The following is a 14,803-nucleotide window of genomic DNA, read 5'->3' as shown; positions in this document are numbered from 1 at the left end:
CCATTTCAAAAAATGGAATTTTATACACACCTGTTAGTGAAGGAAAATGTAAACTTAAATTATCTTTTCACGACTATAAAACTTATGAAAACAAAGATATACCTTTAATTAATGTTACTAATTCTATGAACAGTGGAATACAATTCAGTAACGAACGAGTTAGTATTATTGATGAAATTTCTGAAATCTTCCCTACAATTAAAGATAATAGTGTACTTTTAAATCAGAAAAAAGATGGTCAATGGTCTGAACCAGTAACAGAGTTTATAATAATGAAAATTAATTCATAAATTAACTTCCTTTCTTTTTTAATTATTTACATATTTGAAAAATAACAATTTATATGTGTTTTATATATCTTTTTATTTTAACACTTTTTAAATGGAGTAAATAATCAAAAAGCAATTTGCTTATTGTTTGTTAGCTGGAATAACTTCAGTTTTAACAGTAGTTGATTCATCCTTTGGAGTCTTAATTTCAACAACATCAGGAATTCTAGCAGCTGGTCCATTCTTTCCAGATGGGTCAGTATCTAACATAATAGTGACTTTAATACCAATGATACCCATACGAAGGAGGACACATCTAACAGCAGATGAATAGAATTGTCTAGTAGCATTACCAGATTTGATCATATATCCTTCCTTAAAGACCATTCCTTGAGCTCTTTGTCCTCTTAATTTACCAGAGATGGAAACTTCACATCCTTTAGCACCTGATTCCATAATAAGTCTCATGACTGATCCAACAGCTCTTCTGACTGGAAGACCTTCAGCAATCTTATATTTAATAGATTCAGCTTGAGATACTGGGCAAAGTCCTCTAGCAAGAACTTTTTCAACGTAAAGTTCAATCTTGTCTTTTGGGAATCCAAATCTGGCAATAAGAAGATTGGTTAATTCATGAATTCTTCTTCCTTTATCTCCAATGATGTTAGTAGTTCTTGTAGCTCTAATAATAATTTGGAATTTAGATCCATTCTTTCTAACTTCGACACCTGAATATCCATCAGCTGAAAGTTCTCTTTGAAGGAGTTCATTAAGTTCAGCATAGAAAACTCCATCAGCAACAAATTTATGTTTTCTGGAAATGTTAGTCTTGAGAACATCAACATTGAGGGCTTTGGTCTTAGTTAAGCAGACATTGCTTTTCTTTTTTTAGTTTTTTTTCTTTTAACTTTTTATAAAACCCTATTTTTTAATTTTTCTTATTTTGATGTTATATAAAACACTTATAATCATTATTATTAAAATTATGGGTACATTAAATTAGACAAAAATGGAGAACTTCCAATAAAAGTTGTCTTTAATTTTTATGTGAAACTCACTTTTTTAAATACTTGATAATAAATATTTCTTTTCTACAAAAACATTTAAGATGTTCAAATGAAATTTAATAATGAACAATATTTGTTTAAAGAAAGTGACAAATAAATATATTAATAATTCCAAAAACATAGTCAAGAATAAAATAAAAATAGGGAGTTGAAAAAATAATAATTTGATTTTTTTGGTTGAAACAGAATTAAAAATGAAAAAACAACTCTCTTTTATTACTTAAACATACTTATTGTTATTATTATTATTGGCATTGAAACAATTTTTATCCTTTTTGAAAAATAGAGGTATTGAAGAATTTATCAATAATCAAATATACTTATTTTTCTAGACTTTACAACTCAACAGTGAATAACTTTTAAAGCAATAATCAATTGTACCAATTAACCTATCCTATTTTAGAGGATATTCATTGAAGTATTTAAAGATAAAAGAACTTTTCCCAAAAATTAGTATTAGATTAATAAAAAAGAAACATTGTTTATTTTTTTCAAAAAAATTAAAATTATTATATTAAATTAACTGAATAGGTGAATAATAACCTTAACATTTAAAAATTATAAAGACATAAAGTTGTATTGAAAAGATTCTCTTTAAATCAAAGATAATTTGGAAATTATTGACAAATAAATAGTATGTAAAAGAATCATGAAACATGAAAAGAAGGATAGTTTTTAATAATTAAAACTTTCAAAAAATACAACGCAACACTAATATATTTTCAATGAGTCAATACGATAAGTTGTTTAGTGGTTATAAATTTTTCAAAGAAAGTATCAGAGAAATCGAGTAACTTTTCTTTGAATAGCTATTATTAAAACTGTTTTTTTGTAATAAAAATAGAGAAATAAGCTTACTTTAGATTGTATGTAAAAGTTATTTTTTTTATTGAGAAATGGCTTAGTAAAGGAGTTGAGATTTATAAGAGAATATCAATTTACTAACTATGCTACAAAATGAGTAATTATTGTAACCAACAATAATTACCTTTTTAACATTTTTGAACATAACAGTAGTATAATAATAATTATTAATATTAAAAAAAAATAATGTGCTTTATGCTTATTAAATACATTAAATTTTCCATTTAATCATTAAAGTTATTGTAGTTTGGTCTTTGTCTTTCGCTGGTCACTCATTTCATATGCTTGGAATTTATGCTATACAGTAATTGAAAAGACTATTAACTATTTTTATTTTATTAGGTACTGTGATTTTTTATTAATCTAGTGTACCACAAGTCTGTTATTAAAATTGATAAACCTTTATTTAATAATGAACAGAGTAACAGCAACAAGCGTTATATTAACCGAACTACCATTATTGGTTTCATAATGAGAAATATAAAAATATGAAAAAAGGAATACTTCTATATTTTTATTTTAACATTATTTTGATAAAAATAAGATTAATAACCAGATACATTTACTATTTTATTGTTTTTAAGTTAACAACTCTTTTAAATCCAATTAGTAAACTTTATACTCCTAGTAATATTTTCTCTCTACATCCTCATGTTATTTGTTTTCTCTTTACTTAAATACAGAGTTGTTATTGACAAAAAAAAAACGAAAAATTTTTCAAATGATTGTTTAGAGAGAGATTTTTGTTTCTTTCCTTTGCTCTAGGAAGAAACGGAAGGATACTTTTAAATATAGTAAAAAATAGTTTTTGTTATTAAAGAGAGAGGAATGGACTATAAAAACGTGGATCCAACCAATCAAAAATTTAGATCATCTCATCTTTCAAATAAAAAACATGAGATCACGATCGAAGTCTATTCCCGTTGAATCAATAAATTTATCAAACAGTTATCGGTTTGTTGCATTTGTTAGTTAAGTCCGAAAAGAAAAACAAAGTAAGACTTGTTAATTTTTTATAAAAAAGTATTACAAAACATATCTAGTAACATAATTTTCTTTCGGAAAGAGTTCAATTTAAAGTATTGTTTTATAGTGACTGACATATAGAAACTCTTTATTAACTGTTTCAGACCCACAAACAGTTCCATTACCACCTGTTGAAGTTCAACAGAAAACTATCTCACAAGAAGACCGTGTTCTCACCTGTTCAATGCTTTTTAGTGGTCCTAATGGTAAACCTAATTTAAAAATTTTAAAAGAACACTTAAGGAGACAAGGAAGATTAGAAAATTATGCAGCTGTTAAATTAATTCGTCAAGCAGCTGATATTTTTAGAAGTGAAAAGAATATATTAGAAGTTGATGCACCAGCAATCATTGTAGGAGATATTCATGGACAATTTTACGATATGTTAAATTTTATGGACCTTTTAGGAAGTCCTGAAGACAATAAATTTGTATTTCTTGGTGATTATGTTGATCGAGGAGATTTTAGTACAGAAGTTGTATTTTATTTATTTGCCCTTAAAATTTGTTATCCAAATAATATTAAAATGTTAAGAGGAAATCATGAAAGTAGATTAATGTGTGAATACATGACATTCTTATTAGAGTGTCACAGCAAATATAACATTAAAATTTATGATGAATTTGTTAGTTGTTTTGATTGCTTGCCATTATGTGCTTTAATTAACCAAAATGTTAATGGAAGAATTTTATGTATGCATGGTGGTCTTAGTCCATCCGTTGGGCTTTTAGAAGATATTATGAAAATTAATAGATTTACAGAACCACCAAGTGAAGGATCATTATGTGATTTATTATGGTCTGATCCTGTTTCAGAGTGGGACCCTGACTCACCAGAATGGTTTGGAGTTAGTCGTAAAGAGTGGGAAGAAATAACTTTTAAACCAAACAAACAAAGAAAAACTTCATACCTCTATGGTAAAAAAGCAGTTAATAGATTTCTTGCAGCAAATGATCTTTTTTGTATTGTAAGAGCTCATCAAGTCCAAGACAATGGATTCAAAGACCATAAATATTTCAATCCATCTAGACATCTTTCAGAAGTCTTTACAATATTTTCTGCACCTAATTATTGTGACTATTATAAAAATTATGGAGCTGTTATGAAAATCACTACTCGACCATTTGACATTAAAACATTTGTTTGGAAACAACACCCTGTTGTTTTAGAAGATTTCCAGGATGGAATGTCATATTCATTAGACTATTTAATGGAAGGAATAATAACAATTTTACAAGAATTAATTGTTGGAATTAAAGATGATAAAAATATTGGAGATGAACCAGAGAGTGATTTACTTGCTGAAAAGAGTAAAAAGCTATTTGCTAAATCTTCAAAACTTCAAGAACGTCGTGAAAAATTATTAGCAGTGAATGATAAAGATTATCATAAGAATATGTCATTATTTGAACGTGCTTGTATGTTAGATGAAATTAATGAGTCATGTCCAACTCCTGAAATGATTACTAGAAAATTCCAACACCATCCAGGTGCTTTAAGAAAAGGAATGTCATCTCCTGCACTTCTCCAAAAACAACAACAAGAAACACAACCAAGGCCATTGTCTAGTGGTCCTGGAGGACAATTAAAACCAACAAAAGAAAAAGGAGGACTTATTTTCTTAAAGAAATCTTGAATCTCATTAATTAATTTATGTCTTACTAAACAACAAATCTAAAATTATTCCAATAAAAAATTTTATATTTTTAAGAAATAAATATTAAAAATAGTTAAAAAATATTTTTTTAATTAAAAGGTTAGAGTATTGATAGATTTATACAAAATTCCAATTTGTGTACATAAGGCACAAACCACAATATCGTTTTGCTCCTTTGAAGAAATACCAAATTGCTCTCCAATTAATGGATGGCAAGCATCTTTTACAACAATAATTGTTGATTCTGGGAACATTTGCTTTAATCCAGCAGCAGTATGAATAACACATATTCCAGTAACAACTCCTGAAATATAAAAAGTCAATCCTTTTCCAGTGCCATATTGATATTGAAGAATAGAAGCTGCAGTGAATTCATTAACAATATTTCCTTGTGGAATTCTTTGCATAGCAGTTCCATTAAAAAAATGTTTACAACTAACAATATAATCATATTGACATTCTTCTGGTGAATGAATTAAAGGTAATTTGTCAAATGTTTTTATTATTGAATCAACAGACATCGGTTGTTCAGGGGTTTGATAAATAACATTATTTGGAATAACAACTCCACTTTTTAATTTCTTTTCTTCAATTTTTTTTTGAATTTTTTCTGTTAAACGAGCACTTGCATTTTCTATATAATTTTTTTAGTTTATTTTATTAGTAATAAGTAATAAAAAGAACAAACTACTTGGAGAAAGTGTAAGGTCTTCATCAACAAGATTATGGACTGGATAAATACCTCCATTGATAGTAAATTCTTTTGATACCTTTGAGTGTATGTCAATAAAACTAATAACCTTATCGCATTTTTCAATTAATAAGCAGGCATTTTCTTTTTCATTAAGTGAAGCACCACTATAGAAACTACCATTTTTATCAGTAAAAGATTGACTCCAATCAATTAATATGCAGATTTTTGTCATATCTACTAAGATAAATTGGATTTTAAGTTCTTCTTAAAACTTCAGTAGAGAAATTTAATGATTAATAATAAAATGTGAGATAAATAACATAAATTAAATAATATAATAATAAATAATATAATATTATTATAATAAAAATATTGCAACAAAAGTGGAAACCCCAAAATGAAAAAGATACCCTTCTGAACTATAAAACTTGCACAAGAGTGAAACATGAGCAAGATCCTCGCCCCAGGTCGTGTTGTTATTATTCTCTCAGGAAGATTCGCCGGTAAGAAAGCCGTTGTTTCCTCTGTCAACCTTCAAGGAACTAAAGACAGAAAATATGGATTTGTCACTGTTGTTGGTGTTGAAAGAGCTCCATTAAAGATTACTAGAAAAATGTCTGCCAAAGTCCAACAAATGAGAACTTCTGTTAAATCATTCTGCAAGGTTATCAATGTTAATCATGTTATGCCAACTAAATACACAGTTAGCCTTGATCAATTCAATCTTATTAAGGAAGTTAAAATCAACACCTTTGAAGCTGGTAAAGTTTATCCAATTTCCCAAAAGAAAGCCATTTCCTCTCAATTTGCTGAAGAATACAGAAAGGGTAAAGAATCATGGTTGTTTACTAAACTTCGCTTCTAAACGAGTAAATGATTTGGGTTATTGAGTAAATACCAGGATTGATTTTAGGTTTTGATTTCTTTTTCTTCCTTCTAAGTTAAGAGAGGGTTTTTTGAGGCTTTCTTCTTTGTAATAATAATAAGTGTTGTTATAAACGTTATTTTGAGACAATTTAAATCAAAAATTATTTACTAAACAACCAATTGGTTGTTTACTTAAAATTTAATGTTTAGATAATAATAAATAACCACTCAATAAACGTTATGAATATGACCAATAAAGTATTTCAAAAACTTGACATCTTGTATCTAAAACATTTATATAGAATTAATTTTCATATAAAAATACTAGTCACAACTTACTTGAGTTAATAACAGGAATACTCGCCTGATAAATTCTCTCAAATAACTGAGAGAATCAAAGACAACCTTTTTAAATAAAAAATTGGTCTAAAATAAAGAATACCTAAAAAATTTTATTTTGAAAATTTAATATGGAAAATTGGATATTTGTTTAAAAGTTAATGATTTCTTTTATGATTATTGTTCTTCTTTAAATAAAGTTTTTTTCATACTTTTTTATTTTTTATATTTTATTTGTTTTTTATTTTTATGTTTCAATGTTGAAGCATTACAGGAGAAACCACAAATATAAAAAATCAATAACAAAAGAAGGAGAAATCCATACCAACCATGAAATATAAATGATAGAAGAATGAGTGAAAACACGTATTATCTGTATGGACAGAAATACATTAATCATTACCATATTAATAACTATCACCATAACAATTATCATAACAATTATAATAATAATAGTATGAATCGTTTCACTCATCACTTCAATTATTTTCATCATCATAAGTATTTTATCAATAATTCAAATAGAAACAATCAGTACTATAATACAAATAAATCACATAATAAAACACAACACAGATATAAACAATACCATAATAAAAGACAACGACAAATAAGAAATAAAAGAAATGATAGAAATACAAAACCAAGAATATTTGAAAAGACTATTTGAAGAAGAAATTAAAATACTTACACCACAAGAAATAGAAGAAATTAAGAACACTAAGATTAAAGAATACACACCATCAACAATAATGAGAAGATGGTATTTACTTGCAAGAGAAAAAACAAAAATGAATAGAATGGAGAAACTATCAGTATGACAAATGAAGAAGATGACAAACAACTAAATCAAAAAGAAATAAATGATAAATACTTTAATAAGAAATATACAATGATGAAAATGATGATGAAAATGAAATTACTGAAGATAAGAAGAGACTTAATGAAAAAGAAAATATGAAATTAAAAGAAGAAGAAGAAAAGAAGAATGAAAAAGATAAAAGATAAAAGAATTAAAGAAAAGAATAGAGGAGGCTATTAAAGAGAAAGAAGAAAAGAAGAAATACAAAAGAATGACCAGACCATTAATAAATTATCAAATGACATTATGTCATTAAAGAAGAATCATGAGAAGGAGATAAACACTAAAAAACAAGAAAGTGATAGAAAATTATTCGAATTCCATGCTGAATCAGAAAGGAAAATGTCTGAATTAAACAATTTATCACAACAAGTGTACTTCTTGAAAGATAAATTATTTAAATTACAAAATAAAATTACACAAGAAGAAAAGAAGAAAGATGAGATAAATCACATTATATCTGACTCATCTGAAACACAAATTGTGAATGACATCACCCCTAATGTTGTAGTAACTGATGAAATATCATCAAATAAAGATGATCTTCCAAAAAAGAAAGTTAATACAGAATTCAATCGGATAGATGTGAAATCAGCATAAGAAGATCACCACATCTGATCATGACAATCAAAAAATAATTGAATCAAACAAATAGAGAAGAATAAATTCTAACACTCTATAAATGTTTTGCATTGAAGTTATTAGAAATAAAATTAAGAATTAACTTAAAGAAGAAGAAATAAAAAGATTAATACATGAAATTGATATTAAAATAGAAGATATTAATGAATATAAAGAAATATTAAAGAAAACATATAAAATAAAGAATGAAAATAAAATTGAAGTCAATAGAAGAATGGAAGAAGAAATAATAACACACCAATGGAAAGATATTGAATTAAAAGAATTAATAGCCGGAATAAATAAGAAATAAGAAATACAAGAAGTAATAAGAATAAATAAAGAAGAAGATATGAAATAACAAGAAAATGTATAATTTATTAATTATTATTACAATAAAAACAAAATACATCAAATAATTAATATCATTAATACAAATGAAATAGTAATCAATACATTAGATGATTACTACCATTATATTAAAACTATAACATCAACTATTAACATCATTATTAATAAGAATCAAGAAAGAAGTGGAAGGAGAAGTATAGAAAGAATACTACAATCAAAAATATGTAGATTAAGAGACTTGCTCCATAATAACCAATATATGAAATTAAAAAGAATATTACATATTAAAAATATGATATATATCATATTAAAGTAAAAACAAATGAGCAAATAAATTATTACAAATACCTCCAAAGAATGAAAAGAATAGAAATAGAAGTAAGAATAATTGGAAAAGAATAAGATAGAATTATAAAATGATAAAATATTGAAAGAGATAACTTCTAAATAAACATAAAGAAGATGAATATCCAGATAATATTACTACAATTAATTTCTGGAAAGGAATCTATGAAAATAACACTAATATAGATTTCATAAATATTAATTTATATGACATATTAATTGAAAATAGAATTAATAATAGAAGGTGCGTAATCACTCTAGATGAATTAAATCATGCAATAAAATTTATTGCTAATTGGAAATCACATTGAATTGATAAAATACAATGCTTCTGGATTAAATATTTAGAACAACCAAACAATTTCTTATTAAAATTATTTAATAAAATATTGTATAATCATGGTGATATCCTTCTTCAATTTATCCAATGAAGAACAATATTAATATACAAGAAAGGAGATAAATTAGATAAATATAATTACAGACAAATAACTTGTTTAAATTGTATGTTAAAAGTATATACATCTTTATTAAAGATGAAAATAGAAAGCCAACTGATGCTAAATCAAATTGAAAAACAATTATCACAAAATCAAATTGGATGTAAAAAATACACATATGCATCAAAAGAATGATTATTATACAATAATATAATCATTCAATTATTATTTAATGTTAAATGGAAGTGGGTAGAAACATATTATGATGTCTCTAAAGCATATGATAGTATTAATCATCAATGGGTTAAACATTGTTTAATTTATTTTAACATCCCATTAGTTGTAATTAAAAGTATATTATATATATTAATTATTACACAACTATATTTATATTATAATCAACAAAATGTATGTATAATTAATGTAGAAAGAGGAATAATACAAGGTGATAGTTTATCTAAATTATTATTGTTTGTATTATTTATTGATATATTATCTAAACAATTAGATAAACAAAATAATAAGTTATCTATTAAAATGAATGGAGAAGAAAAACAAGTCCAGTTAAACCACATATTATATATTGACGATTTAAATATAATAACTAACAGCCTCGAAGAAATGGAAAAAAAACACACAAATTAACAAATGAAATATTTAATGCAATAGGACTAAAAATAAATGTAGAAAAGAGTGGGATAATGAATAATATCAATGGTCAGATAAATGGAGAATTAGCTGAATTACTAAGAGTAACTAATGATAACCCTTATAAATATCTTGGTATTGAAATAGGAGATAAAATAAATATTAATAAATATTATACAAGATTATTAAATGATGTATCTTCTATTCTATCATCATTAAATATTATGAAATATAATAGCATCAATACAATTAGAAAGATTAATAATGATATAATCTCCAAATTAAGATATTGATTCTGTATTATTAAATGGAAACTTGGTGAGTTGGAGAATATAGATAAACAAATAAGAAAATCATTGATACAACTCCAACTATACAGTAGAAACATCAATAAAAGTAGATTATATGTTACAATAAATGAATTAGGAATGGGATTAATGTCAGCACGAGATGAATGTGCTAAGGAATTATTAAGAATATATTTAAAATATAATATCAAATACAGAAATATGAGAAATGATAGAGGCAGTAAAAGAGAATCCAAATGGAATAATTAAAAGAATGAAGAGAACATTTTGTAAGAATATTAATTTCAATGAATGAATATAATACAGTTAAACGAAAGAAAACATGATGTAAACAATGTATTTGAATTTGTAACAAATAAACTAAATGAAAGATATTTAAATGGAAAGAAATGTAGTGAATATATAAGAAATGTAAATTGTATATTTAATAATAAGAAATTATCAGTAACCACATGGATGTCATTAAATATAAAAAGAAATATATTCCTCCAAGTAGTAAAGATGCAAGAAGGAGTAACTATGACAGGAAATATTAAATCTAAAATACTTAATTGTGATGCTTTAAAATATTGTAAACATTGTCCTAACACATTTGCATCTATTATTCATATTTTGTTAGGATGTAATGAAGAAGAATCAAATATCAAAACACGATTATGTATGTAAACAAATATATAAACATATATTAATTACATATTTTAATGAATTTGATGAAATAGATTTTAATGCCCCTCCTAAGTGTATTAATAATAATGAAATAGTTATAACTTACAATAAAGATTTATTGGTTAGTGACCATTCGTTTAATGCTAGAAGACCAGATATATATTATCAAAACGTCAAAGATAAAAAATGATATATTAATGATGTCGCCATATGTCAAGATAGAAACATCGAATTAAATTATATTTACAAAATAAATAAATACAAAGAATTACAAGAGAAGTTAATACAAAGTAGAGAATTAATTTAAGTAGAAATAATACCTGTAATATTAACAATAAATTAATACATAAAGAAACAGTAAGAAGATTAAAATCACTAAAATTACAAATCAACCTCCCCAAAATACTACGAACAATTATTATTAAAAACATGAAAGACTTAATGTTCTACACATTCAACACTGGCAACACATTAGAAGAGGAACCTTCTAATTCTCACATGATTGAAATGAACTCTATTATAGAAATAGAGCATATTGAAGAAACTGAAACAATCACTTCTCAATAATCATAAAATCTAATTATGGATAATTATTTATATCTATTATTTGTTAATTTTTTATCATTGCCTTTATTCCTTTCTTCCTTTTTTTTATCATTCTTCTTTCTTTTGTTTTTCTTTAATTTCTTCTTAAACTTACTTATTCTCTTTTTATTTTATACAAAAGTGAATTAAAAGATATGTCCACAAGGACTTTCTTCTTATTAAGAAGTGATTGTTTAATTGATTTTGATAATCCCTGCATCCATCATAGAGTTCTTTTGCAACACTGTTACACTAGAGGGCTCATGTCTCAATTTGTTTCCAGAGTATTTTTTGATAATACGTTAACAATGTAATAAAAATAATTTAAAAAAGGAAAAAGTTATTTTAATTAAACTTTTCAACTATTCTATTTTTAACAAATACCATATTTTCTGAACTACTTTCTTTGGATATTACGAACTAACGTAATATATTTAAGGGGCAATTCTAAATAAACATAAAACATAAAAGAAAACAAAAATGAAAATGAAAAAATCAACAAAAAATTTGATTATTGTTCATTATGCAGACAGATGAAAAAAAAGTCGCTTTTGTTACTGGTTCAACAGATGGAATTGGTTTATTTACTGCCACCAAACTCGCCCGAGATGGGTATAAAGTCATTATCCATGGAAGAACTCAAGAAAAAGTAGATAAAGCAATGAACATCATTCAATCACAAGTCCCTGAGGCTGACTTAGATTTTGTGGTGTGTGACTTACAATCAATTAAAAACACAAAAATGATGTGTGATTTACTTTTATCAAAATATCAGAAATTAGATCTTTTATTGAATAACGCTGGAGTATTTATACTAGAACGTCAAGAAAGTGTTGACGGACACGAAATGACTTTAGCGGTTAATGTTTTAGCTCCTTTCATTATTACTTGTAAACTTCTCCCTTTAATTAGAAAAACACTAAATTCAAGAATTATTGAAGTAGGAAGTATTTCTCAACCATCTTATATGGATTTAGATTTAATAGAACACAAAACAAATTATGATGGGTATAGGGCTTATGACTATTCTAAGCTAAGTGTTATTGCTTTTACTTTTGAATTAACAGAACGATACCCAGATCTTTGGATTAATACTTTAGATCCAGGAACAGTAAATACTAAAATGTTAATTCTTAGCTGGGGAAAATGTGGCATTGAAGTAGGAGAAGCTGATGATGAGTATTGGTTAGCAACAAACGAAGATCTTCAAAAGGTTAGAGGAAAGTATTTTGTCAATAAAGTTGAGGAGAAGGCTGAAAAGCAAGCTTATGATTTAGATTTCAGAAAGAAATTGTTTTTAAAACTTGAAGAAATAACAGGAATTAAATATCCATTAAACTAAAACTATTTTCTCATTCTATCTTTTATATTTTATTTTTTGGTTCAAGGTGGTTTACTACTATTCAAGCTTTTTCTAAACTAAACAATTCTATACCTGTTTTCAATTAGAAAGAATAAAAGAATAATTATCAAGAGGAAGAGAAGACAACAAGATTGCAATCAATCAAAGAATAATAATAACAAACCCTAGATATTCCAAAAATAACATGAACTAAAAAATGAACCTAAGATAAAGAAACTATATTTTTATTAAACAAAACTACAAAAAAATAGAATTATGAGATTGAAAAAAGGAAAAGAAAAAACCCAGGAATATATAAGTGATAGAACTAAAAGTAATTAATCAAATAGAAGGAATAATGGCTGACGATATGGACTTATTCGGAGAAATGACCCCAGAAGAAATTGAAGCTGAAAAAAAGAGAAAGGAAGCCAAAGAAGCTGCTAAAAAAGCTGAACCAGTTGGACAATCTCAAATTGTTTATGATATTAAACCATGGGGAGAAGATACAAACCTTGACGAAATGGAAGCAGCTGTTAGAGCTATTACAAGAGAAGGACTTGAATGGAAAGGATCAGAAAGAAAAGATGTTGCTTATGGTATTAAGAAACTTACTATTATTTGCAACGTTTTAGACTCAGTTGATACTGAATCTGTTCAAGAAGAAATCGAAGGTCTTGAAGATTATGTTCAATCTGTTGACATTGTTTCCTTCAATAAACTCTAAGTATTATTATAATTGAATTGAGTTGAACCATTTTTTGGTTACAAAAACTATTTTTTTCTCAATGCAGCAGAAAGAATAACGTGCTTATTTTTGATATAAAATAAAAGTTTTCTAATTCACTTTTTCATCTCAAATAAAATAAATAAAACCTAAGTTTATTATTTTTCTACAACCTACTCTACTCTACAAATGACTAAGCCAAGTAGCAGAGGCCACAAACCCGCGAATATTCTTTTTCACTTGCTGACAAAAGGTTCCTCAATCGAAACTTGCAAGATGAGTAATCAGGTAACAATGAAAGACAACGAAGAAAAGATAAGAAGCAGAAAATAAGAAAGAAATGAAGAATAAAAGAAGAAGAGAATTGTAGAAAGATAAGAGAAGAAGAGATAAAACAAAGAAATAATGAAAAAGAGAAGAAAAGAGGGGAAGAAAAAGAGAAAGAAGAGAGAAAAAGGGGTGGGGGAAGGAGAAGATAAAAGAGAGAAATAGAAGAAGTAAGAAAGAAACACAAGAGAATAAAAGAAGAGATAAAGAATAAGAAAGGAAAGAAAAGAGGAGAAAAGGAGAATTGAATCTAAAGGGAAAGAATAAAAAAGAGAAAATGAGAAGAAAAGACAAAAGAGATAAAAGAAGAGAAAGAGAAAAAAGAAGAGAAATGAAAAGATTAATGATTCGAATGTTTCACAAGAAACAAGATCAAAGAATTGTAGGGAAGATAGAAGAGAAAGGGAGACAAGGAGTTTTTGTAAGAGAGAAACCAGTATTTTGTGTACCAAGTAATGGGAATGAAGTTAAAGAACTTATAGATGGAGAAGAAACGATGAAAGAGATTGCGGAAAGGATAGAAGAAGCTAAAGAGAGTATATATATAACAGATTGGAGAATAGATCCAGAGATAATTTTAATAAGAAGAGGAACACATAGATTAAAAGGGAAGACATTAAAAGAAATACTTGAAAAGAAAGGAGAAGAAGGGGTTAATATTAAAATAATAATATATTCATCACCAATATTTATGGATATAGTAAAAGGAGAAGAAAAGAGAAATATATTAGAAGAAAAAGAAAAGATAGAATGTTATTGTCATAAATGGATGATGGGATATAGTCAACCATGAGAAAA

The 14,803-nt window shown here is 26.0% G+C and overlaps 7 protein-coding genes across 7 annotated transcripts, besides 18 other annotated features; 5 read left to right on the top strand and 2 right to left on the bottom strand.

Moving 5' to 3' along the window:
- Positions 1–304: 304 nt before the first annotated feature.
- Positions 305–371: a sequence feature (AT_rich).
- A 39-nt stretch (positions 372–410) lies between these two features.
- Positions 411–1,241, bottom strand: EDI_269970 (40S ribosomal protein S3-3, putative; the record flags this gene model as incomplete). Its single annotated transcript, XM_001741102.1, has 2 exons — positions 411–1,151; positions 1,230–1,241. The coding sequence occupies 2 exons, from the start codon at positions 1,239–1,241 to the stop codon at positions 411–413; spliced, it is 753 nt and encodes a 250-aa protein (XP_001741154.1).
- Positions 1,192–1,256: a sequence feature (AT_rich).
- Positions 1,257–1,781: 525 nt separating this feature from the next.
- Positions 1,782–1,859: a sequence feature (AT_rich).
- A 494-nt stretch (positions 1,860–2,353) lies between these two features.
- Positions 2,354–2,388: a sequence feature (AT_rich).
- Positions 2,389–2,707: 319 nt separating this feature from the next.
- Positions 2,708–2,752: a sequence feature (AT_rich).
- Positions 2,753–3,095: 343 nt separating this feature from the next.
- On the top strand, positions 3,096–4,862 carry EDI_269960 (serine/threonine protein phosphatase 2B catalytic subunit gamma isoform, putative; the record flags this gene model as incomplete). Its single annotated transcript, XM_001741101.1, has 2 exons — positions 3,096–3,154; positions 3,308–4,862. 2 exons carry the CDS (start codon positions 3,096–3,098, stop codon positions 4,860–4,862), a joined length of 1,614 nt encoding a protein of 537 aa, XP_001741153.1.
- Positions 4,863–4,913: 51 nt separating this feature from the next.
- Positions 4,914–4,981: a sequence feature (AT_rich).
- Positions 4,976–5,809, bottom strand: EDI_269950 (uncharacterized protein; the record flags this gene model as incomplete). Its single annotated transcript, XM_001741100.1, has 2 exons — positions 4,976–5,517; positions 5,572–5,809. The coding sequence occupies 2 exons, from the start codon at positions 5,807–5,809 to the stop codon at positions 4,976–4,978; spliced, it is 780 nt and encodes a 259-aa protein (XP_001741152.1).
- Positions 5,519–5,563: a sequence feature (AT_rich).
- A 64-nt stretch (positions 5,810–5,873) lies between the features above and the next one.
- Positions 5,874–5,943: a microsatellite.
- A 79-nt stretch (positions 5,944–6,022) lies between these two features.
- On the top strand, positions 6,023–6,442 carry EDI_269940 (60S ribosomal protein L27-A, putative; the record flags this gene model as incomplete). Its single annotated transcript, XM_001741099.1, has 1 exon — positions 6,023–6,442. The coding sequence occupies one exon, from the start codon at positions 6,023–6,025 to the stop codon at positions 6,440–6,442; it is 420 nt and encodes a 139-aa protein (XP_001741151.1).
- Positions 6,443–6,887: 445 nt separating this feature from the next.
- Positions 6,888–6,916: a sequence feature (AT_rich).
- Positions 6,917–6,983: 67 nt separating this feature from the next.
- Positions 6,984–7,038: a microsatellite.
- A 2-nt stretch (positions 7,039–7,040) lies between these two features.
- Positions 7,041–11,642: a repeat region.
- An 11-nt stretch (positions 11,643–11,653) lies between these two features.
- Positions 11,654–11,742: a microsatellite.
- A 10-nt stretch (positions 11,743–11,752) lies between these two features.
- Positions 11,753–11,895: a repeat region.
- A 25-nt stretch (positions 11,896–11,920) lies between these two features.
- Positions 11,921–11,963: a sequence feature (AT_rich).
- Positions 11,964–12,058: 95 nt separating this feature from the next.
- Positions 12,059–12,114: a microsatellite.
- Positions 12,115–12,132: 18 nt separating this feature from the next.
- On the top strand, positions 12,133–12,951 carry EDI_269930 (short-chain dehydrogenase, putative; the record flags this gene model as incomplete). The annotated part of the gene is made up of 1 exon (XM_001741098.1): positions 12,133–12,951. One exon carries the CDS (start codon positions 12,133–12,135, stop codon positions 12,949–12,951), a length of 819 nt encoding a protein of 272 aa, XP_001741150.1.
- A 358-nt stretch (positions 12,952–13,309) lies between these two features.
- Positions 13,310–13,678, top strand: EDI_269920 (elongation factor 1-delta, putative; the record flags this gene model as incomplete). Its single annotated transcript, XM_001741097.1, has 1 exon — positions 13,310–13,678. The coding sequence occupies one exon, from the start codon at positions 13,310–13,312 to the stop codon at positions 13,676–13,678; it is 369 nt and encodes a 122-aa protein (XP_001741149.1).
- A 324-nt stretch (positions 13,679–14,002) lies between these two features.
- Positions 14,003–14,187: a microsatellite.
- A 3-nt stretch (positions 14,188–14,190) lies between these two features.
- Positions 14,191–14,345: a microsatellite.
- Positions 14,283–14,798, top strand: EDI_269910 (uncharacterized protein; the record flags this gene model as incomplete). Its single annotated transcript, XM_001741096.1, has 1 exon — positions 14,283–14,798. The coding sequence occupies one exon, from the start codon at positions 14,283–14,285 to the stop codon at positions 14,796–14,798; it is 516 nt and encodes a 171-aa protein (XP_001741148.1).
- Positions 14,659–14,682: a sequence feature (AT_rich).
- Positions 14,799–14,803: the final 5 nt, after the last annotated feature.

This window comes from Entamoeba dispar, genomic scaffold (assembly GCF_000209125.1).
Source record: "Entamoeba dispar SAW760 scf_1105229463579 genomic scaffold, whole genome shotgun sequence".
In the NCBI taxonomy this organism is placed as follows: Eukaryota; Evosea; order Mastigamoebida; family Endamoebidae; genus Entamoeba; species Entamoeba dispar.
Note: the sequence above shows the minus strand (reverse complement) of the source record. Positions and strands in the feature narration are given on the sequence as shown.